This window comes from Staurois parvus, unplaced genomic scaffold (genome assembly GCF_062004578.1).
Source record: "Staurois parvus isolate SC_StPar_1 unplaced genomic scaffold, SC_StPar_1.0 ptg000327l, whole genome shotgun sequence".
NCBI lineage: Eukaryota > Metazoa > Chordata > Amphibia > Anura > Ranidae > Staurois > Staurois parvus.
The window spans coordinates 6,145,001-6,169,438 of record NW_028318123.1 but is presented as its reverse complement, the minus strand read 5'-3'; the positions used below and the strand labels follow the sequence as shown (position 1 = coordinate 6,169,438).

General features: G+C 42.9%; 1 protein-coding gene across 4 annotated transcripts in view; it reads left to right on the top strand.

Moving 5' to 3' along the window:
• The first annotated feature begins 1,507 nt into the window (after positions 1 to 1,507).
• Positions 1,508 to 24,438, top strand: part of SH3KBP1 (SH3 domain containing kinase binding protein 1) — a 544,697-nt gene continuing 521,766 nt past the window's right edge. For all 4 annotated transcript variants that reach the window (XM_089683906.1, XM_089683908.1, XM_089683904.1 and 1 more), the window contains exon 1: positions 1,508 to 1,993. In XM_089683906.1, the coding sequence (XP_089540032.1) occupies positions 1,990 to 1,993 (4 nt within the window). In that variant the 5' untranslated portion in view covers positions 1,508 to 1,989. The remainder of the gene's footprint in view (positions 1,994 to 24,438) is intronic.

Genomic DNA, 24,438 nt, shown 5'->3' with positions numbered 1-24,438 from the left:
GGTGCATGTGCGCAGTGGTGTATTTAGATTTTGTGGTGCACTAGGCACTCCCCTCCACCCCCACCCGAGAAAGCCCTCCATACACCAGGCCCCCCCCCCCCCGAAAGATAAAGACATTCACCTTCATAGCTCCAGACATCCCCTGGAATGAGAGTCAGGCTCTGCATACACCGTCAAGCAGCCCGCAGCCTCTCTCGGATAGCACCTAGTCCCCATGCCACATGTGTCCCTTCTTCTGTCCCTTCTTCTACAGAGCGGTGCTGCCCCCCTGAAAAATGCCGCCCTAGGCAAATGCCTTGTTTGCCTTGTGGTAAATACACCCCTGCATGTGCGCTCCCAGGCCCCACTCTATGAATCCATAAACTTCTTACACACAAGTGAACTGATCAGGTCTGCCTGTCCGTTTTTCAGGTGGACCTGATCGGATCACCCAATGTTCTCTATGGGGAGGTGGATAAAAATGGACATGTGTCTGTTCACAACCGCCTGCATCTGATGCAGTTTGCCATAATCGGATGGGGGTACATTCACCATCTGTTTAGCAGATCAGATCGGATAACAGTTGAATGTAATCAGACAGGCGATCTGTTTACATCTGACCGCCCAATAGAGAGCAGCGTGCCTGTGTCCGTTCTGTGCAGGCGGATCTGCTTGACAGAGTCTTCCCCGTGTAAAAGGGGCATATGACACATAGAGCTGTGACATGGCCCTGCCCCAGTTCTCTCATTGGCTTGCTGGCTGTGATTGGCAGCAGTGGGAGTCAATGGCTCCTGCTGCTGTGTCTCAACCAATGAGGATAGAGATCCGGGACACATGAGGCTCCCGTACATATTGCTGGATCAAGAGGGGGCTCAGGTGAGAATTAAGGGGAGCAGCACACAGAAGGTTTTTTACTTCCATGTGAAAGTAAAAAGCCTTCAGCCTTTACAACCACTTTAAAGTAATTCTAAAGGCTTATTATTTTTTTTTTTTTTATACTTACCTGCAGTGGTTTTGCACAGAGCAGCATTGGATCCTCCTATTCTCGGGTCCCCCGCTGGACCTTCCCTTCTGTCAGGTGCCCCCACAGCAAGCAGTTTGCTATGGGGGCACCCGCTGCTCCGTGTGTCTATTTCCACACGGAGCACTGGCTTGGCCCCGCCCACTCTCTCTTCTCATTGGCTCACTGGCTGTGATTGACAGCCAATGAGAGGATAGAGTCCTAGGATAGTCGAGACTCCAGTTGCTGGATTGAGAGGGGGCTTAGATGAGTATTGGGGGGCGGGTGGGGGGTGCTGCACACAGAAGGTTTTTTACCTTCATACATAGAATACATGAAGGTAAAAAGCTAGAGAATTTACAAGCACTTTAAGCTTAGTTATGGTTTTGAGTGGAATTCCACTTTAACAGACCAAAAGGGATCCAATAAGAGAAGTGTATTATTAGAGGGGACATCCACTTGAAGCCTCAGTCCTGGCACAGTGACTAGTAGGAGGAGGGGGCGGGGCGGCTCTCGCGAGGCTTTGCAGACAGCAGGCACTGAGTCTCCGGAGCAGCCTGGCAGAGAGAGCCCGACAGTCACACTGAGCATCACAAACACTGCATGAGCAGCTGCAAGGGGGAGGCGGAGGAGAGGAAGGGGAAATGCAGCGATCATCCTCCACCTCCTCATCATCATCCTCCTCCTCATCATCACCACACTCACTTTCTTAAACACATCAGCAGCAAATGCTCGTGCACATCAAGTGCTGCCAATAAGCCGGGCTAGAGCTGCTCTCATCCCCCCTGTACCAGGCTGCATGGCTCCCCGAGGCTGATCGTCTGCACACAGCACATGAGAGACACGATGCCTGCTTGTCACCTATGAGGAGGCTGCACTCCATCACATAGGACTCATCTGTAGGATACTGGGGGGGATCCCTCACCTGGGGGGACCCCGATTCCAAGTCATCTCCTACACCCAACGTGGAACTTTAACTCTGCCTTCATTGCCATCCGGATCCTACATAAATGGGTAAGTGGCCAGCACACACGAGGGGCTCCTCTGTCATGGATCGCTCCATGGGGATCAGGCTTTGTTTGGGGAGAATGTCACCATATTGGGGATATTCATTTCTGGAGGGCACACTGACAGCTACAGCAAGGCAGATCAGATGATACAGCCAGTGCTGGATGTCCCTATGGAACCTCTGACAGCTGTCAAGTGCAAGGAAAAACAAAATGAAGCTAGTAGTTACATCCCTGGCCAGAAATGAAATGCAAGCTTCTTGGATCAGTGGCATGCTTCTAAAGTACGTGATCCACCTATGCCTGCCTGTGTGGGATCTTCTACCTTTTGTAGCATTGCTATGAACAGAACAAGGCTGTTGTGTCATTTCTGATGAAAGCCTAATTTGTGAGTCAGCTCTTTGGCAACAAGGGGTTAAGGGGCCTCCCTAGACTTAACCCTTTGTTGGGTGTCATACAGAGTAACAGTGATGGTATGATACAATGCAGCTGTCACTGTGATTGCCACTTCTATTGGCTGGACTGGACTCTTTTTGTTTGGTGTCAGTGATGCCTACATGCAGCATCCCTGCAGGAGCCCCAGTCTCTCCGTCTCTCTTGGTTTTGGAGCATGCTCCAAATTGTCAGCATTTGTTGTGTATTATTATGGTTGTTATGTGTTCCAGCGTTTGGAAATAAACACAAACATAAAGCATTTTCCATGTGATGCTAAGATCCTGATAGCTGTGTTCTTGACACTTGGAACATGTGTATTGATGGCATTCCTGTATGGTGAAAGGTGTGAGCACATTCTTTTGTCCCACTCTGAAAAGGATAGCTTGGACTGGGCTGGGAGAAAATGTGCATATTGACAGGTTAACTGTAGCACTGCCAGAGAGGCTTTTAGATCACTGTGCTAAAAACAAGCTGTGTGTCCTTAAAGTAGACCTTTGTCCTTGTCTATCACTTGGCCTAACCCACCCCCCCCCCATTATACAAGTGGGCATTTTAAAAATTTGGGGAGAGGGTAGGTGTGTTTTCTGCAGGATCTGGACCTGTTTTTGCTACTGTCTCACATAGTCGAAGTTCACCCACCTACCTATAGTTTGCTGAGATACCGCCACAATCCCAATGGGCTCTGGGTAACACCAGTCTTGCTGCGCATGCCATTCTGTGTTGCACTGCACATGCACTGGTAAATTTCTGCAGCATTGCATTGAGGCCTGGTTCACAGTAGTGCAGGCACAGCAGTTCATTCACTTGAATGGGCTGCTCTGCCCGCATTTCACGCAAGAAAAAGGTACATGCACTTTTTCAAACACGCATCCGCAGGGAAACCACATGGTCTTTTTGAGAAGTATTGCATCCCTGTGCGTCTCGTAAGAGCAGCGCGATTCGGCCCCTCCGGCCTATAGCCTCCTGAGATATGGTGGAATCCTAGGAGACTCTGGGCAACACCGTTCTTGCTGCGCATGCCAATCTGTGTTGCACTGCACATGCACTGGTAAATCTCTGCAGTACTGCATTGAGGCCTGGTTCACACTAGTGAGGGTACAGCAGCCCATTCATTTGAATGAGCTGCTGTGCCCGCATTTCACGCAAGAAAAAGGTGCACAGGTCCTTTTCAAAAACACATCCACAGGGAAACTGCATGGTCTTTTTGAGAATGAATGGCAGCCCTGTGTGTCTCATAAGAGCAGAGTGTTTCGGCTGCGGGTGGGGAACAGATGCAATTCACTTACCCACAAGCAACCCACACTGTGTAAACCATGCCTGTGGGTGGAGTGGGGAGGACTCAAAGAACCCAGGAGATACAGCTGGCCTCCTGGTGATATCACGTGAGAAGATGGCAGTGCAGTACCTGCAGGTCTAAGGTCCCTTTTACATGGGGCAAACTCTGTTCAGATCAGCAGAGGATCCGCTCCCAGATCCCCTGCTGATCAGAGCAGAGCGGGCAGGTGACAGGTCTGTGTCCGCTCAGTTTATACAGAACAGACACAGACAGCGCCTGCTCTGTGGGTAGTCGGGTGTAAACGGAATCTGCTGCCCTCTGATCTGAACCACCTAGACTGCAGTGGACAGATCCCCTTCCGTGTTTTTTTTTTTTTTTTTTTTAACTTGGGCTGGATCGGACTGTGGGTAAGCAGGTGTAAATGGACACAAGTCCATTTACACCACTGGTCCATAGGGATACATGGACCATCCACTCAGGTGTGCCTGAAAAACTGACAGGCGGACATAATCAGATCACCCATGTAAAAGGAGCCGAAGGCTGCATTTGCACAGGCAATTAGCGCTGGTGCGAGTGACAGATTCTGTTAATTCTTGCAGCTCTTTCAGCCATGCCGAGCCCTGTACACATCAATGACAGGTCGTAGGCAGCTGCAGCTATCTGTGGCAGCCAGTGGTTACCTGTGGTGATCGCTTCTGGATCCAAAGGAAATCACGAGGTGGGCAGATAGCTGTCCAACCTGTCATTGAAGTGTACAGGGCTTGCTGGCCACAGCTAATCGCTCACAGGTGGCTGAAACAGCTACATGAATCAGCAATTCCTGCTGCTTTCATTTGCACTGGCGCTAATTGCCCTTGCAAATGTAGCCTTAGGCCCCTTTCAGACAGGTCGGACTCCATCAAGCGGATCCGCCTGCTCAGTGGAGGATCTCTCTGCTGATCCCCGCTGAGCCGGTGGATGACAGGTCCATGTCCGCTCCGCTTTGCAGAGTGGATACAGGCACAGTCCGCTATTTTCTCTGGGGAGGTCGGATGTAAACGGACAGCCTCTCTGTTTCCATCCAAGTGTCATCCGATCTGATCCGCCGGAAGGATGGGAACAGATCCCCATCCGTCTCTTTTTAGTGGACAGGATCAGATCAGATTAGATTCCGGCTCCATAGAGACCTATTGATGGTCCGTTCTAGTCTGCCTTTCACTTTTTCAGGATCGGACTGTCAGTGTGAAAGGAGCCTTAAGTGGTTCCTAGGTTGCATGTGCATGTAGACTGACCTAGGTTATGTCCACATGTGGTGTTGACACTACATTCACATTCGAGTTTAGCTTATTCAGGTGTTTTAAAGGCTTTTTTGCCTGTTTTAGGAGAGATATGCTGTACAAGAGCTTCTTTGGAGCAAGACAACTATGTTTAATTGGGCAATTATGTGGAAAATGAGGGTTAATGTTGATAAACGTAGGGTTATGCACTTGGGGGCTAAGAATATGCATGCATCATACATACTAGGTGGAGCACAACTGGGGGAATCAATGGTGGAGAAGGATCCGAGAGTTCTGGTAGATCACAAGCTTAATAATGGCATGCAATGCCAAGCTGCGGTTTCTAAAGTGAGCAGAATCCTCTCTTGTATTAAAAGCGGTATAGACTCCAGAGGGAGATATATCATATTACTCCTGTACAAATCATTAGTAAGACCTCATCTGGAATATGCAGTTCAGTTTTGGCCACCAATTCACAAAAAGAACATTGGGGAACTGGAGAAAGTACAGAGAAGGGCAACCAAACTGATAAGAGGCATGGAGGAGCTCAGCTATGAGGAAAGATTAGAGGAACTGAATTTATTCTCTCTTGAGAAGAGGATATTAAGGGGGGATATGATCAACATGTATAAATACATCAGTAGTTCATATAGTGAACTCTGTGTAGAGTTATTCACCCTGAGGTCATCACAGAGGACAAGGGGGCACTCTTTATGTCTGGAGGAAAAGAAATTTAATCTCCAAACACGGAAAGGTTTCTTCACAGTGAGAGCTGTGAAAATGTGGAATAGACTCCCTCAAGAGTTGGTTCTGGCCAGCTCAGTGGGTTGCTTTAAAAAAAGACCTGGATTCTTTCTTGGATACACAGAATATAACTGGATACTAACATTTATAGGTAAAGTTGATCCAGGGAATATCCGATTGCCTCTTGGGGGATCAGGAAGGAATTTTTTCCCCTGCAGGAGCAAAGTGGATCATGGTTTGTTGGGTTTTTTTGCCTTCCTCTGGATCAGCTGTGGGTATAGGATTATAACTTGTTTTTTCTTTAATGGTTGAACTGGATGGATTTTTGTCTTATTTCAGCCAGACTAACTATGTAAGATTGGGTATTTTTGGCCCCGTAGACTTTTATTATGGGAGTGCCTGAGAAACACAGATAACATGCATTTTTTTCAGGCATTCCCATTGGCGTCTATAGGGACCAATAACACCCAAGTCTGCTTGAAAAGAAGCTGCTGCAGTGTCTCCAGCAACAGGCGTTTGAGCGCTCAGGTGTGAACAGGAGCCATTTAAAACAATGGCATTTTTAATATTCAGCATTTTGTAGCTTCCAGATACAGAACTCCCAGGTGTGAACAGGGACTGAAAGAACTGAAATCCAAAGAATGAAAGGGGTGAGGACCAGGGTCAGTCAGGCTGGGGAGAAAAAGGGCATAGAAGATGCTGAACATCCTTCAGCCAGGACATGAAGCAGGCTCCATCTCACTTGCAGCAGCTTGTAATGCAATTTGTGAGAAGCTCACAATGTGCAGGGAAATCAGTGTAAGCTATTTCAGTGCAGGAGGGGAACCTGTACAGCTGTGCAAGACTGAAGGTAAGGATCGAGATCAGCTTCACGTTTCAATAGGCATTGTAACTCTGGGAATTTGTGGCAGGTGAACGAATGATGCTCTAACCAGCTCAGATAGTCAAGTGTATAAGATAGCCTCAGCCTTTACTCTGGCTATGCCCGCTGACGCATTTCACACCTAACCTCCAGGGCTTGGTCACCAAGCAGCCAGTGGCCAGGGCAAAACGCATCAGAGGGTGTGGCCAGAGTAGCAGTTGAGGACATCTTATTCACTTACGGTAACTCACTGGACTGGTTAGAGCGGCATTCGTTCACCTGTCACATTGGAGCCACTGGAAGCATTTCATGACACCGGCTCCCTCCTTCTGTATACCGGCAGGGTAACCTTTCTCTGCTTTCCGGCTTGGAGCGGCGCCACAAGCTCTCTCTGGGAATTTTTGGTTGAAAACTGTTCTCTCCTCTGACCACTCAATATCATCATCATCATCAGCACCTCAGATCATTGTGCTTAGATTACACATAGTTGCCCTTGTAAGTTATGAATACTCAGGCTTTTAGGGCTCATGTACACTGCAGCTGATAAACTCACGTTCAGGAGCTGTTCAGCGTTTTTTTTCCAGCAGCCCCTGAACTCTCCCTAATGTTTTCCTATGTGTCCATGTACACATCTTTGCTTACAATTGTTTACAGGCATTTGAGTTTACAGTCGTTTTTTTGAACGCAGAAAACTTGCGTTCAGCAGTCGATTTTATCAGCGTTTCAAACGCAAAATGCCGCAAACGCTTGTAAACGGATTTTTTTTATGTGTTTTCATACAACGTTTTTTTAGCCGTTTTTGAGCTTTGACATTTTTTTATTAGCCATTAGAGAGAAATATCATCATTTGCTGCTAGGTTTTTCTGCTTTTACAGCCTTTCCGACAGCTTTTATTTCTTTTTTTTAATTAATATTCATTTATTATTATTTTGTTTTTTTGTTAGGGTTGGGTTTGGGTTGAGGTTAATACTTTATTCATCTTCTTAATATTTATTTATTTATTATTTTTTTGGTAGGGTTAATAATAATGATGATGAATAAATGTAAAATAAATACACAAAAAAATAAAAGTAATAATTTATAAATGCTATGTAATAATAAAAGTAATAATTAACCCCTAACCTTAACTCCCTAACACTTAAAACAAGTAATATTATAATAATAATAATAATGTATTGTATTTTTTGTTCAGGTTTGGGTGTTTATTATTATTATTATTATTATTATTATTATTAATAATAATTTATTTAATATTTTTTCTTAGGTTGGGGTTAGTGATTATTTATTATTTATTTATCATGAGTTTTTATTTGTGTATTTATTTTACATTTATTTATTCATATATTATTACAATTTGTTTTTTAAATATTTTTTTCATTTGAGCTGAAAATCGTGCAAAACACGTGTCAAAATGCACCAAAGCATGGAAAAACACGCCCGTCACGCGCTTCTATTCACTTCTGAACAGAATAGAAACCTGCCCAATTTGAGCTACAAAAAAAGCTCCAGAACTTGTTTGAGCTTCAGGCGTCTTGGAGTGGAGATGTGAACCATCTCCATTGAGTATAATTGATTTTTTTCTCCTCAAGCGTTTTGGAGCTTCGAGCTACAAAACACTCAGTTGTGAATGGGGTCTTGGGGTTTAGATCTACTTTAACCACTTGCTAACCACGCTATACCTGAATGACGGCTACAATGTGGTTATCCAGTTCTGGGAGGGCACCATATGACATCCTCCCAGAATGTACCCTCCCATGCACCCCCAGCGATCTCCATGATCTCTGTGTGCTATGGACACAGCTGATCACGTGATGAGGTAAAAGACCAATCACAGCGGCCTTTTACCACATTATCAGCTGTGTCCAATGACACAGCAGATCAGTTGACGGTTATCGACAGCACTCTCCTCGCGCTGTCACATGAGGAAACTATGGATAAATTCCTCCTGCGCTCAACAGATATATGTAGATACACAAGCAGCTATCACCTTTACTTATACCAAAGGTGCAAATTATTGTTAAATGATGATGGTGAAGCACTATAAATAAATAACAATAAATAAATGATAAATAAATACTTCAAGGTGCTAAATACGTGACACTTCAAGTGATAATGTGCAAACCTGGTCCCAAATGTGAACCTATATACAGTGCAAATGAACACACACACATAATCCCAAATTGGGATAAGAAGAGTGATACAATGAAATCACTGAACGTGACTGGTGCTGTAACTCCCACTAAAGGCTAATAAATACATAAAAAGTAAATAAATACATCCTGTGATAATGTGCAAAAAAAACTGTTCCCAAAATTTGGACCTATATAAAGTGCAAAAGATCCCCCACAATCCCAAATGGGGACAAATAAAGTGATATGATGAATATCAATCAACTTAATTGGCTAAAAGTGACTGGTGCTGATAATATCAACCAATATATAACAAAGAATCAATGACTAACAATAATAAAGTCCAAAATGTGCAAAAATAAATATGTGCAAAAATTCTGTGCAAAATTGCAGATATTTGTGCTTCAGTTTTCATTCCAAAAACTTTCCGTGCTTGTGCGACACTCAGGTGGATCAATATCCATAAATGGCCAGATTGCCTCCTCACCTCCTTACCGCAACCCCTAAGGGCCTCAATGCTTTATGCAGCAAACAACTCCACACCATGCGGCATCACATGAACCTGGCTCCAATGGCTCCACTTAACCTCAGCTTTGGCTCTCCCTTCAAATGGTGGTCACCGCAATGTAACTCGTAGGTACATACCATTATACCAGGGCCATAGAAAAGTAAGCAGAAGAGACCTCCGTAGTGTAACTCTATTTATTAGATAAATGCCAAATAAAGCCACCAAATGGACACTCACAGTATTGAAGGACATCCTGAGGAAGTCACGTGACGATCGTGACGTAACGCGTAGAGCACGGTGACGCACTTCCGGTAGATGCCATCTTACTACACTCATTGCCCTGCAATACACCCATAGCATGTGGGAAAACTGCTGATGTGAATCTACAATACTGTGTAGGGATTGTGTGTGTGTTCAATTTGGGATTGTGTGTGTGTTCATTTGCACTGTATATAGGTTCACATTTGGGACCAGGTTTGCACATTATCACTTGAAGTGTCACGTATTTAGCACCTTGAAGTATTTATTTAACATGAGGAAACTACTGCTGATAATTTTTTGTTTATATTGTAGTGCAACAAATAAACACCCAGTGGCTATTAAATACCACCAAAAGAAAGCTCTATTTGTTTGAAAAAATGCAAAAACTTTCATATGGGTACAGTTATGCATGATCGCGCAACTGTCATTCAAAGTGCGACAGCACTGAAAGCAGAAAATTGGGCACGAAGGAAGGTAAATGCCCGGTAGGCAAGTGGTTGATGTCTGACTGTCTTGCTGTTTCTACAGCTACTTTATAGAAGTTACTGTATCACTAACAGATTTGGCCATACATTTTCAAGCTGCATTTATAGTAGACAACAAATATATTGTAACTGAATCCCAAATTCAGTACCGTTAGGAACTTTCTTTGGCTAAAACTGGCCATGCGCTAGTAGAATTTGGTTTGAAAAGTTTCGTTTTCAGAACATTTGCTTGATTTTCTAATGCTTAGTGGGGTTAATTTGACAATCATTTCTGACTGCAGTAGGGCTTTTGGTTATACAGTATTTCTCTACCGGACTGCTATTAAACAAATACATAACAGTGCTCCCTAATCTACAGGCATTTGTTTCAGGAAGAGCTGTTATCAAGAAATAACTGTAGTAAATCACATGCGTGATAACCGTTAAAGATTCCAGTTATACAGCAGTAAAAAGGACATCATGAGCACTGAAGAAAATCATTTGTGTCAGAGAGCATCAAACACTTTGAAACGGATTACACTTTAAAAAAGCTGAAAATTAGCCACCTAAAGCTGGCCATAGATGATTTTCAGTAGGGATGGGCCAAGAATCGAACCATCTGTGGGCAGGCTGATTGTACCCAAGTGGATTGTTGTACTTCGTGGGTATATCCAGCATGTTGTATTTTTACATGTGATTATTGCTAGTGACTATTATAGCCGCTAGCCATAATCACTGTGCTCTCCCTCCGAGAACACAATAGCACTGTGGGAGGGATGCCCCCATCAACACTCACTATGTTGATGGGGGAATTGAGCGCTTTTCTTTCCTGCAACCATAGGTTGCAGGAAAGAAAAGCGCATCATGTATGGCCTGCCTAAGGCCTTGTTCACATGTGTGTAATTAAAGCAGTATTGAACTCCGCTGACATGCATGGTTTATATAACAGTGGACTCTAGTGGTCTATTCTGTCATAAATGCCTCCCCCTGCCTGTCAGCAGCAATGTGACCTGAGCTGTACATGCACAGCTCAGACCACAGTTATGACACTCACTGTGTGCCATGGTGCCCATGTGTGGGTGTGACATTGTGGCCTGGCAATTCAAGTAACCAAAAAGACGTAACGTGGAAGGAAGACTGGACAAAAATGGAAGTACCCGGGACTAATGGGACCTGTGATAGCTCATCCCTGGAGGGCTCCGCTTCACAGGTAAGCCTGGCATAATGTGCAAGTAGCATTATGGCATACCACTGCAGGAGATCCATTTTTTTTTTTAGTGCGTTTACTGCGGCTTTACAGTGGAGTTCCACTCACACTGTAAAAAAATTAATTCAGCAGCTATAAAAACTGTAGCTGCTGACTTTTAAAAAACAGCCACTCACCTGTCCCACGATCCCACGGTGTCCTCCCCGCAGCCCGTTTCACTGGCCGTCCTGTGTTCCAGGTGCTGGCATCTTCAGTGTGGGCACACGGCTGTGACAACTTGCGGCTTCACAGCCAGGTGCCCACTGTGCATGCGCGAGTAGCGCTGCACTTCCTGAATGGCCCCTTAGTCTTCTGGGACCTGTCATGTGTCCCAAAAGACTACAGGGAGGGAGGGTGGGAGTACAACTTCCGCTTCCAGTCGCCTAGGCGATCTCATCAGAAGTGGGAGTGGGTACCTGTCAATTTCAGGTGCCCGCTCCCCAAAGGTGCCAGTCCTTAATGGGGAGCCGGGGACCAGTCTTTAAAGTGGAACTTCCCCTTTTGGGTGGAACTCCAATTTAAGTGTACAGCCATGCAAAGGGCCATGTTTGCCTTCACAGGATCCACGGTGTGCACGGACTGGCTGTTTCCAAGGGAGAGAGGAGTGTAGGGGAGCCTTCCGCACAGTGGCAGGTCTGCTGAGGGAGGGCGCAGAGGGTGCAAGGGGGTGCTGGTGTGTGGGGAGGAAGAGAGAAACGTTGGCTCTGCTGCAAGTAGAGCAGAGCTGGAGGTTGTTGTTTTTTTTTTTTTTGCTATTGGATGTTGGCGCTGGATTGGCTGCCCAGCGCCCAGAGCTGCATGTCTGAGGTGTTGGGCAATGGGAGTTGCTCGTGCCTGGTGCCAGCGGTGAGTGGCGATCTGGGCGCCTGGGATTTGTCAAGCCCCGATTTAAACTACATAAGTGGCACATAGTTCCGATGTTTGAAATATGTGTGATTGGTACTGCATGCTATTTGTGAAACTTGCAGCTTTAATAGCTAAGAGGTTGGGCTTTAATGTCCACACCCTGCACATATGCATCCATGGGCAGCAGAGGTTTCTATGCTGAGAGTATGCTTCCAGCTTACTGACTGATCTGTGACGGACAGCTCCCAGTCTCTAGGAATGGTCAGGATCTGGCGGGACTGGCTCCTGATCATGTGACCACTGTGACAGCCAATCAGATGGTCATGTGGTTTGGCAGACTCCCCACCCCCCATTGTAATTTCACTCTATCATTACTGTAAGAAGCAGTTAATGTGACATTCTCTAGACAATTAATGCAAGGGAAACAATCACTATAAGTTAAAAAGTACACTAGGAAGATACACCATTCCGTGACTGTTTGGTGAATGTCACATTCACTACTTTGTAAAAACACTCCTCCTAGTAGAGCAGCAGAACTACCATTGTCCTTGTAGCTCCATCTCTAGCATTAACATTCAGATTCATTATAGCTCTAGTAATCCAATTTCATTATTTATTTTGTTATCCTAGAATACAGTGGGCAGACTGCCACAATGAACAAATTGTACAACTGGCTTCATTTCACTCTCTGTATGATTATGCTCATTCAAAATACTTAAACATACTGAATGATCAGAGCCAAAAGACACATTTTTATTTGCATTTTCTTGTCTCATATTATACATATGAATATATTAGATTCTCTTGGTATTTTTACTGCATTAGTCTTTGTGTCTTTATCAAATCCAAACATGTATGTACTAATAAACCCACCATATTCATCTGGAGCAGTGGTCTCCAAACTTTGGCCCACAAGCTACATGCGGCATTTTTCCTGCTTTGGAGCACTGTTCCTGTCATTGATACAAAGCATCATTTTCTTCTACTGATACTAACATTCTTTCCATTGACACCAATGATGGGGCATATTTCCTCTCGCTGGCACCAACAGTCAGGCCCTTTTCCTTCCAATGACACCAAAGATGGGGCACTATTCTTTGCACTTTCATAAATGATGGGGCATTATTACGGTACTTCTGCTGACATCAACATTAGGGCACTATTCCTTCCACTGTCACCAAATATGGGGCACTATTCCTTCCACTGACACCAAATATGGGGCACTATTCCTTCCACTGACACCAATGATGGGGCATGATTTCGTCTATTGGCACTAATGATGGGGCACGATTTCTTCCACTGACATTAAAGATGGGGCACTATTTCTTTCCCTGACACCAATGATGGGGTACTATTCCTTCCACTGATACCAATGTTGTGGCACTATTCCTCCCACTGATACCAATGATGGGGCACTATTCCCCCCCACTAATACTAATGATGGGGCACTAATCTTCCCACTACTACCAATAATGGGGCATTATTCCTGACCACAAGCACTATGTAATTTTATCACTTTTACTGACCACAGAGCCCCAGGCATTTTTTACTCCCACTGGTTACAGTCCGGCACTCCTATAGTCTGAAGAACAATAAACTGGTCCTTTGTTTAGAAAGTTTGGAGACTTCTGATCTAGAGGAATTGTATTGTGTTATAGATGTTAGAGATATAGCTAAGAACCACAGGGTTATACCTTGAAGTATGACATTTTAGTAGAACTTGAGTCAAATGTTACATTTGAAATCCTTATGCAGCTACTTAAAGATAAAGCAGCAGATACATTGCTGAAACATGAATATTACTAATAATGTATTCTGTATACAATGTCATGTGAATACACAGGTTGTGGCAGCAATTATGTTGTGGGTCCCTTGACTTCATGGGCCTAAGAACAATTGCATTCTCAGTTACCCTTGTAGATACATCCAAAATTATAGACTTTGCCAATGGGTTTTAGGTTTATTCTGAGCAACGTGAAGAGTTGTGGAGTGTTGCTCCTGAGTGAACAGGTATCATTGCAGATTCCAATTTGTTGTTTGAAAACAATGCGAAATAGCCAAAATGACTACTTTTTACCTTAGGATGGAACTTAACTGTATGTGAGCACCACAAACTGAAAACCCTATTTCATTCATTTTAGTATTCAAAACAAACTTACTCACCCATCCATTCATGTCTCCATGCATTATGTTGTTGAGAAATCACTTAAAAAACCGCTACCCCCTGCCAAGCATTTCTATTCATCTCTAGTGGCCATCTTGAGTAGGGACAGATGATTCATGTAGCATTTACTTCCTGGAATCTATCTGCCCTTAGCTCAGGCATGCAGACAGGAGGATGCGTTTATCTGAGAAAAGAAAGAAAACAAAATGTCCACGAAGACAGACAGGATATATAACACCATTCTGTGCTAAATGGATTCCTATTCATTTACTAATGCTAGCAGCATAAGGACTAAAAAATAGTAAATGTTGATTGAGAGAGTTTAGTTCTGTTATAAGATACTCCAGGGACACATTTGTTCTGGTGTTCAAGCCGTCTACTACTGTCTATTATTATGAGCTATTCTAAAACTATAAAAGCAACTTGCTAGAGCAGCCAGTCTTATTTACTGCTGTTTGGTCAGAGATAACATGATGGCGAGGTTTTTCTCCTGTTAATGTCAAAACTCAGTCTTTTCGCGCACGTGTTGGTATTGTTCTTAAGGATTGCAATGATTGTGCATGTCTGTATGGCGCCTTTCACATAGGGCCCCTTTATGTCAATCAACTTAAGTACAGCCAGCCTGTCATGTTTTTTTTCCGTTCGATCACCGCAGGCGGCTATAGATGCAAGTGATGATCATACAAAGCTTTGGGGCCATAAGCCTAAAGCCGCAAAATACCGCTTTCAAAGTGATCGTATGATAATCTGATTGTTAGTACGCAGCTTTTGTCCAAAATTATTAGAAGGAACAAGCACGAAAATGTTTCTCACATGATACCAGATTGTATGATTTTTGTTTAATCAGTACAGTTTTTGTCCGAAAATATAATACATGACATAATTTCCAATTTTTTATTCTGTCGTTCAAGAATTTTCGCAACTTTAGTAACCTCTTGATTTTCAATATGGAGACTAGCATGCAAAAGAAAAATGGCCGATCGTTCGTCCGATATTCTTATCATGTGTACGAGGCTATAGTTTGTAATTTGGTTTCCCAACTTGTTACTGTGCTTTGATTGTGCTGCTGAGACCACACCCATTTGGTGAGTTGGCCTTACATTTTTACACTATCCCATTCTTGCCATTGTTGTAATATTTTGCAGCGGTAACAGTCCTTTTAGTGTAGCACAGTTTTGGTGTAAATTTTCAAATGGAAAACATATGAAATTAGGTTAAATGGCTACTAATGTGCTCTACATATCACAACATTTTCCTTAAAGTACAACTGTACCTTATACAAGCCTTTTTCAACCCGTGTGCCCAGGCATACTGGGGTGCATTCAGGTGTATTCAGGGGTGTACACAAGCCAGTGGTTGGATCAAGCCTGCCTTTGAGTTACACAAAGCCAAAGGTTTTCATTGTGCACCATTACAACCTTCTAGCTGCCAGCATCCTAACAACCAGTGATGTCATCTGTTGATAAGGAGGGCTTTGGGCACCTGCAGAGCATCCTTGTTTGCCCCTCCTCTGTCCCTGTCCATCAGTATTCATCTCCCTCACTAACCTTATTATTGTGGATTCACACATGCACTTTGTGCATTGAAGATCCGAATTATAGTGAATTGACAAAGTAGCTGTTCAGTGGTTCAGGACCAGTTTACATCAGTTTCAGGACAGGATTTTTGATACAGCTGTGAATTCTGTGACTGAGCAAACTGTACTGAAATCCTGTTCACAACTGATGACATGTGCGGTTTATAAATGGTTCCCATAGAAGTTAATGAGACTGTAATCTGCACCTGAACTGGACAACACTGCTCAAAAATCAGACAAGACTCTTTGAATTCACACTGAATCCACACTGCTGGTGCATCTCATACACTATATTGTCAAATGTATTGGGACACCCCTCCAAATCATTGGATTCAGGTGTTCCAGTCCATGGCCTCCATGACCACATGTGTGTGTAAAATCAAGCACCTAGTCATGCAGACTGCTTCTGCAAACATTTATGAAAGAATGGGTCGCTCTCAGGAGCTTAGTGAATTCAAGCATGGTGCATTGTTAAGTTGCCACTTGTGCAATAACTCCATCTGTGAAATTTCCTGGCTACTAAATATTCCACAGTCAACTGTTAGTGGTATTATAACAAAGTGGAAGCAACTGGGAACAACAACAACTCAGCCACAAAGTGGTAGGCCACATAAAATGACAGAGCGGGGTCAGCGCATGCTGAAGCACGGTGTGTAGAAGTCGCCAACTGTCTGCAGAATGAATAGCTAAAGACCTCCAAGCTCGTGGCCTTCAGATTAGCACAACTGAAATGCGTAGAGAGATTCATGGAATGTGTTCCCATGGCTGAGCAGCTGCATTCAAGCCCTACATCACCAAGTGCAATGTAAAGCGTCGGATGCAGTGGTGTAAAACACGCCACCACTGGACTCTAGAGCAGTGGAGATGTGTTCCTTGGAGTGACGAATCATGCTTCTCTGTCTGGCAATCGATGTGTCTGGGTTTGGCAGTTACCAGGAGAACGACACTTGCCTGACTGCAGTGTGCCAAGTGTAAGGTTTGGTGGAGGGGGGATTATGGTGTGGAGTTGTTTTTCAGGGATTGGGCTTGGCGTAAGGTGTAAGCATATCAAGACATTTTGGACAATTTCATGCTCCCAACATTGTGGGAACAGGTTGGGGGGTGGCCCCTTCATGTTCCAACATGACTGCACACCAGTGCACAAAGAGAGGACCATAAACACATGGATGAGTGAGTCTGGGGTGGAGGAACTTGACTGGTTTGCACAGAGTCCTGAACTCAACCCAATAGAAAACCTTTGGAATGACCTCACAAATGTGCCTGACCTCACAAATGTGCTTCTGGAAGAATGGTCAAACATTCCTATAGATACACTCCTAAACCTTGTGGACAGCCTTACCAGAAGAGTTGATGCTGTTATAGCTGCAAAGGGTGGGCCAACTCAATATTGAATCCTATGGATTAAGATTGGGATGCCATTAAAGTTCATGTGCATGTAAAGGCAGGTGTCCCTTGGCAATATAGTGCATATGTGAACAGGCACAGTAGAAACCAATGTTATTTCACATGTCATGCTAATTGAATGTGGTTCAAACCTCATCCAATCCGCATATATATGAACTCGCCCTTAGCTGAATGAGGGAGAAAAGTTGTGGCAGAAGAGAAACACTGGAATAGTAATCAGTACCAGTGTGCAAAGGTGTATTTGTTTTGTAAGAATAAATCACCTCTATTGTTGGGTGTCCTATGTGGGTGGATATTGCTGTGTTATATAAAACTATTTGTTTTGTTTTTTCAAATTTAAAAAGAGGTGCCTCAAGATTGTGTAAAATTTTAATGCCTTCCCACCCGGCCTATTGTACGATGATGGCCGATTGGAATCCCTGTTATCTTGGGAGAATGTCATATGAGAGCCACGCTTTCGCTGTGTCCCCTGGACTCTGCCAATGACAGTTCACTACATCGGCCCACTGCCAGTGTCATGTGATCGCTGTGACCAATCATGACAGTTGTAAACAACAAATTACTTCCTTTCATGCCATTGATTGCTTACAACTGTGCTGCTAGCTGTGATTGGTCACAGTGGTCACATGTATGGACTGCGACAATCTCAGCCCATCTGTAGCATGTGATCAGCTGTGGCCAATCACAGCTGATCAAACAAAAACTACTGAATGAATCCGTTTCATTCAGTAAAAATGCTTGCTTGTATCAATGAAATTCGATGGTATATGCAATCATAATCTGTAAAAAAAAGAAATCCTGATCACTTGCCCAGAGTAGTACAATGTTGCTGTGGTAACACTGTATTGCTCTGGTCACAGGAGTAGAAAAAAAATCATAACTTTTTTTTAAAACCGTAATTCATTTTTTTTTTTTTAATTATTTTTTATTTTTTAAACATACCATCGCCAATCAGTGTCCCTGATCACTGCCGCACCAGTTATATGATGACGCTATACAGTGTTGGTGACCGTATATAAAAAAAAAAAAAGTGAAAATGTTTTTTTCATTTACCACAAAATTATGACAACGTGCAAAAACTTGCCATGTTTCTTATTAAATACCCCAGACTGTCTACTTTCCAAAAAGCGATAATTTTGGGGGTATTTGTACTATCTTGGCGTTTTTTGGGCCTCAAGAAATGAGATTGGCCATCAGTACATCAGGATTTATTGATTTTTAGATATATACCATAGTTTATGGACTCTATAACTTTCCTACCAACTAAATAATAAAGACTGATTTGGGTTATTTTCACCAAAGAAATGTAGCAGAATACATTTTGGTCTAAATGTGTGTAGAAAGATTATTTATTTGCAAAATTTTATAACAGAAAAAAGAAGAAAAACATTTTTGCAACATTTGTGGTCTTTTTTCATTTATAGCACAAACAATAAAAAAACCCAGTGGTGATTAAATACCACCAGAAGAAAGCTCTATTTTTGTTAAAAAAAAAATGATAATGCATATGGGTACAGTAATGCATGAACAGGCAATTGTCATCCAAAGTGAGATAGTGCTGAATGGTGAAAATTGGCCTGGGCAGGAAGGGGCTAAAATTTCACATGGGCGTTTGGTATGTCTGTTTTTCATCTGTCCATTTACGGATGAAAAATGGACACCTATGTATTTCTATGGACTAACGGATGTAAACGGATGATCATCCGTTTTCAACCTTTAATGTCCATATCCGTTAACATCCGTTTTTTTGAACGGAAGAAACCCCTATTTTTCTTCTTTAAAAAAACCCCGAAACGGATGAAAAGACTGATGTAAACTGATGAAAAACGGATGTAAACTGCTCCGGAACGCCCCTGTGAAAGGACCCTTAAGCTTTTCCCTATGACCCACAGATGTTGCAAAGCCTTACAAGTGATTAGTTGCAGCTGATAATGGATGATGCCTATGGATAACTGTCTACCTGTTCTCTAAAGGTGGCCATCCTTACTCTAGCTGGCTATACTTGACAGTTAGGCTAATTTCACACTAGCTTGGTTAGCAGGCGTTAGGCGTTTGGGAAGCGTTTTTAATGCTCCTCAAGCGCCTATGACAATTCTACACATGGCAGTACACAGTGCTGTTCACACTGAAGTGTTAGCGTCGTGGCAAAATTGATGCCTCATATTGAGTCAGGAGGAGTTCAAGCCTCCCATTCAAGTCTATGGTGACGCCCCTCAAATGCCTGGCAGGCATTTGCGAGGCGGTTGCGGAGCATTAATACCATTAAATTTCATTATAGGCTTTTGTGGTGCTGTTTTAACTCTTGGAAAATACCTTTCAAATGCTTAAAAAAACGCGCAAAGGGCATTTGAGGAGCGTGAAAAACACTTCTCAAACCCACAGGTCCATAGGGGAAAATGGACCGTCTGATCAGGTCCGCCTGAAAAACTGATAGGCGGACCCGATCAGGATTATTGTGTGAAAGGGGCCTAAAGCTGGCCATACATAGATCAAAATGTGGCCGGTTAAGCATGGGCAGGCTGACTGTACTCAAGTCGATGTATTGATCAACTTGCGTACAGCCAGTCTGTTGAATTTCTTTACATTCGATTATTGCTAGCAGTGATCATTGTGTTCTGCCCGCTGGGAAGACACCCCCCACCCGCAAAACACAATAGTGCTGCGGGAGGCATTGCCCCATCAACACCAATTGATGGAGGAATTGAGCGATTATCTTTCCTTCCATCCGTGGTGGAAGGAAAGAAAATCAAGTCATCTATGGGTTGCTTAAGGTTCATAGTGGTTCATTGACAAACAAAAGACCAACTAGAAGACTGGTTAAAAGAAGAAGTACTATTTTTTTATATTTGAATTCAAAAATATTAAAAGTTGATAAATTATTATAGTTTTTTTTGTGTTGTCTTTATACATGCAATGCTTATGCAGAGGCTATTTTTGCACACTGTTCTCATATATGATACAATTTATTGGCACTGTCACTATAGAGATGCTTTAAATTCTCTTTAGTTTTCATTTTATTTCATTTTATTATTTTCTTTTTTTTTTTTTTTACTCAAGAACTACATTTTTTTTAACTCAAGAAACAGTATGATTTATCAGTAAAGGGAAGTTTTAGACATCATTATTTAACAATCTTTTGTCTGTTTAGTCTATTATCCTTAAGAATGAACCAATGAATTCATGGACAGCTCCAATGTAAGCATGATACCCTTCTGTCCTTTGTCCTGTTCATAAAAAATTAAGGCAGATTTGTAGTTCATTTTATATTTCGTAGAACTGTTCAGAGCATTGACATAATTTCCAGTAAGACGCTCACTACAATCCAACCTGCATTTTTACTGCTCTAGATTCTTCCCTCTAGCAAGTACACCAGTACCATGTTTCTGCAAACACTTCCCTAGTCTTGAGCTTTGCACCCCATGATGTATCTCATAAATGAGCTCATATGCACAGATTACAAGAGGCATCGGTGCCATGGACTAGTTGCTTCTGTGCAACCGTGTAAAGTAATACACAAACCAGGAAGCACATGGACTTGTGATTCACCTAAATACAAAAGAGACTAGACATCACCTTGCATTTTGCTGGTCCTGGCATCTGAATAATGTTGAGCGTTCACCACATGCACGCAATCACCTAGACATTGAAGACCCCTACCTTGCTGACCACAAATTTACAAAATGAAGAAGGGTTATATGTACAAGTACAAGGAATCTGAATGGTAAATAGCTGAATGTGTAAATGTGAACAAAGTTCTCCTATGAGTCTCAAGAGAGTTTGTCTGTTTGAAGACAGATTTATGTGTTTCTCTGGATGAAACCAGCTTAATTAACAGAAATTTCAGAGGTCAATCTATAAAAAGCAGAGTAATGCTAAGAATAAAAATGTGTAACATTCAAGAAAAATCATATATTTTAACCTTTAAATCTTAGGCTTTACAGTGCATCCACAGTGCTTAACTTTTGCCACATTTTGTTATGTTACAGCCTTATTCTAAAATGGATTAAATTCATTTTTTTCCTCAACATTCTACAAAGAATACCTCATAATGACAACGTGAAAAAAGTTTGTTTTGAAATCTTTGCAATCTATTAAAAATATAAAATGAAAAAAATACACATGTACATAAGTATTCACAGCCTTTGCCATGACACTCATAATTGCGCTCTGGTGCATCCTGTTCCCTCTGATCATCCTTGAGATGTTTCCACAACTTGATTGGAGTCCACCTATGGGAAATTCAGTTGATTGGACATGATTAGGAAAGACATAAACCTGTCTATATAAAATCCCACAGTTAACCGTGCATGTGGGAGCACAAACCAAGCCATGAAGTCCAAGGAATTGTCCGTAGACCTCCGAGACAGGATTGTATCAAGATCTGGGGAAGGGTACAGAAAAATATCTGCAGCATTGAAGGTCCCAATGAGCACAGTGGCCTCCATCATCTGTAAATGGAAGACGTTTGGAACCACCAGGAATCTTCCTAGAATGGGCTGCTTGGCCAAAATGAGCGATCGAGGGAGAAGGGCCTTAGCCAGGGAGGTAACCAAGCACCCGATGATCACTCTGAAAAAGCTGCAGCGTTTCTCTATTGAGAGAAGAGAACCTTCTAGAAGAACAACCATCTTTGCAGCACTCCACCAATCAGGCCTGTATGGTAGAATGGCCAGACGGAAGCCACTCCTCAGTAAAAGAAAAATGACAGCCCGCCTGGAGTTTGCCAAAAGGCACCTGAGGGACTCTCAGACCATGAGAAACAAAACTCTCTGGTCTGTTGAAACAAAGACTGAACTCTTTGGCCTGAATGCCAAGCGTCATGTCTGAAAGAAACTAGGAACCGCTCACCACCTGGCCAATACCATCCCTACAGTGAAGCATGGTGGTGGCAGCATCATGCTGTGGGGAAGTTTTTCAGCGGCAGGAACTGGGAGACTACTCAGGATCGAAGGAAAGATGAATGCAGCAATGTACAGAGACATCTTTGATGAAAACCTGTTTCAGAGCGCTCTGGACCTTAGACTGGGACGATGGTTCGTCTTTCAACAGGATAAAAACCCTAAGCACACAGCCCACATAACAAAGGAGTGGCCACGTGCCAACTCTTTGAATGTCCTGGTGTGGCCCAGCCAGAGCCCAGACTTGAACCCGATTGAACATCTCTGGAGAGATCTGAAAATGGCTGTGCACCTATGCTCCCCATCCAACCTGATGGAGCTTGAAAGATACTGCAAAGAGGAATGGGAGAAATTGCCCAAAAATAGGTGTGCCAGGCTTGTAGCATCATACTCAAAACAACTTGAGGCTGTAATTGGTGCCAAAGGTGCTTCAACAAAGTATTGAGCAAAGGCTGTGTTTTTTTTTTTCATTTTTTAATTTTTAATAAATTGCAAAGATTTCAGAACAAACTTCTTTCACATTGTCACGTTGGGGTATTGTTTGTGGAATGCTGAGGAAAAAATTAATTTAATCCATTTTGGAATAAGGCTGTAACATAACAAAATGTGGCAAAAGTTAAGCGCTCTGAATACTTTCTGGATGCACTCAAAGTCCCTGTATTGATGTCATGCTGTTTTCAAAATGTGATGGACGATGCAGGGACAGAATCCCCGATTGAGAGGGGGTGTTAAGGAGGACATGCATTGGAGCATGTTACACCCCAAATATGGAAGTAACGTGTAGCATGCTCCAAAAGATGAACTTATCCTTCAACTCAAAGTACCTTTTGTTGCTTTCAGCTTCCTCCAAATCTCCAAATTTCTGTTTTCTTTTTTTGCTTCTATGATTGACTTTGTTAGAAGGTTGTTACATATTTATTCTCCATTGTCTCACTATATGAAGGAATGTAGCTATTGCTTGCTTCCAACACTGATTGGGGACTATAGACTATAGGGTTTGTAGTGTGTTAAGAGCCATGCACATGACTGGAACTAATATGTCCCCTTGTTCCAAACAAACAAACAAAATTGGGGGGAAAGGAGAGGTTTAGGAGGATCGATGCTGCATCCACCTAGCTGAGTATAAATGTTTTTTTCATAACCCACACTTCTCTTTTAAGTTAGTCAAATCTGCAATATATGTTGGACAATATTGATAGATTGTTGTTGATGATGATATGATTTATTGGAATAGAAGAATATTTAAAGAGGAGGTCCAGGCTCTCCCTCAAGAAATTCAAGGTCAGCAGCTACAAATACTGTACTTTAATATAAGGACACCTGCCTGAACAGAGGTCCAGTGCCGTTGTCACCCGGTCTACCTCTTCACTAGCCCTCGGGTTCCCAGCGCTAGTATTGCAAGAGAGGGTCTTGCTACTCCTACTGCGTATGCGCCTTTAGTCACGCCTTTAAGATTAGTTCCTCAGTTTTTTTGTGAAGTGTCCCAGAAGTCTGCAGGGGGGAAGGAGGGGGGCTGAACTTCCACCTCAGTTCACGAAGTTACAGTTGGTGAACTGAGCCAGAAGTGGGAGCAGATACCTGTCAAAACCAGGTATCCCCCCAAAAAAGAGTTAAATGTGGAGTGGGGGAGGAGGTGCACAAGGGGGAAGAGGCATACAAGCAGAGATTCCTCTTTTGGTTGGAGTTGCGCTTTAAACTGAAAACCTAAAGTGCACCTGTGCCCAGATTATAGACAATAATTACATATTCTAAACAATTGCTTTAAAACAAGCCATCCCTGACCTCTGATGTATTCAGTGCTAGCATTCACACTAGTATAACACATAAATACCCTCAAAATTGAGTCTTTGTTGTCATGTTTGAAAACAGATTACTTCACCATAACTGCAGCTACAGAGGTCTTGGATGGCACTCACAAGTGAAAAAAAGTGTTGTTTTTGCAGTGCCATTCATTTTTAATGGCACCTCAAATGTATCAACAAGCAAGTTTATGTGTGTTCAAGAATGTGCTACAAAAGTGCAAAAAAATCACACTTTAAAAAAAAAATAATGTGTGCATCTGGAAGCTCAAAAAGGTGCAAGAGCTTCTTGGATGATTTTCAGCCCCTGTGTACCCACCTGAGGTGCGAAGTGTAATAATGCATGACAAAAGTGGGAATCAAGGTGACGCCTGATGTTGTGCTACACTGGGGTAAATGGGGTCTAAATTCAACAGCTTAGATACATGTGCTGTGTGTTTACATTAGATCTGCTCTCCATAGAAAATATCCAAGTTTTCTGTGCCTTTGTTCTAATCTGTGTAATCTGTAAAAGTGCATTTTTCCACACTAATTAATGCTACAGAGGGGAATGTTTTAAAGCACTTTCAATGCTTGTTCAGAAT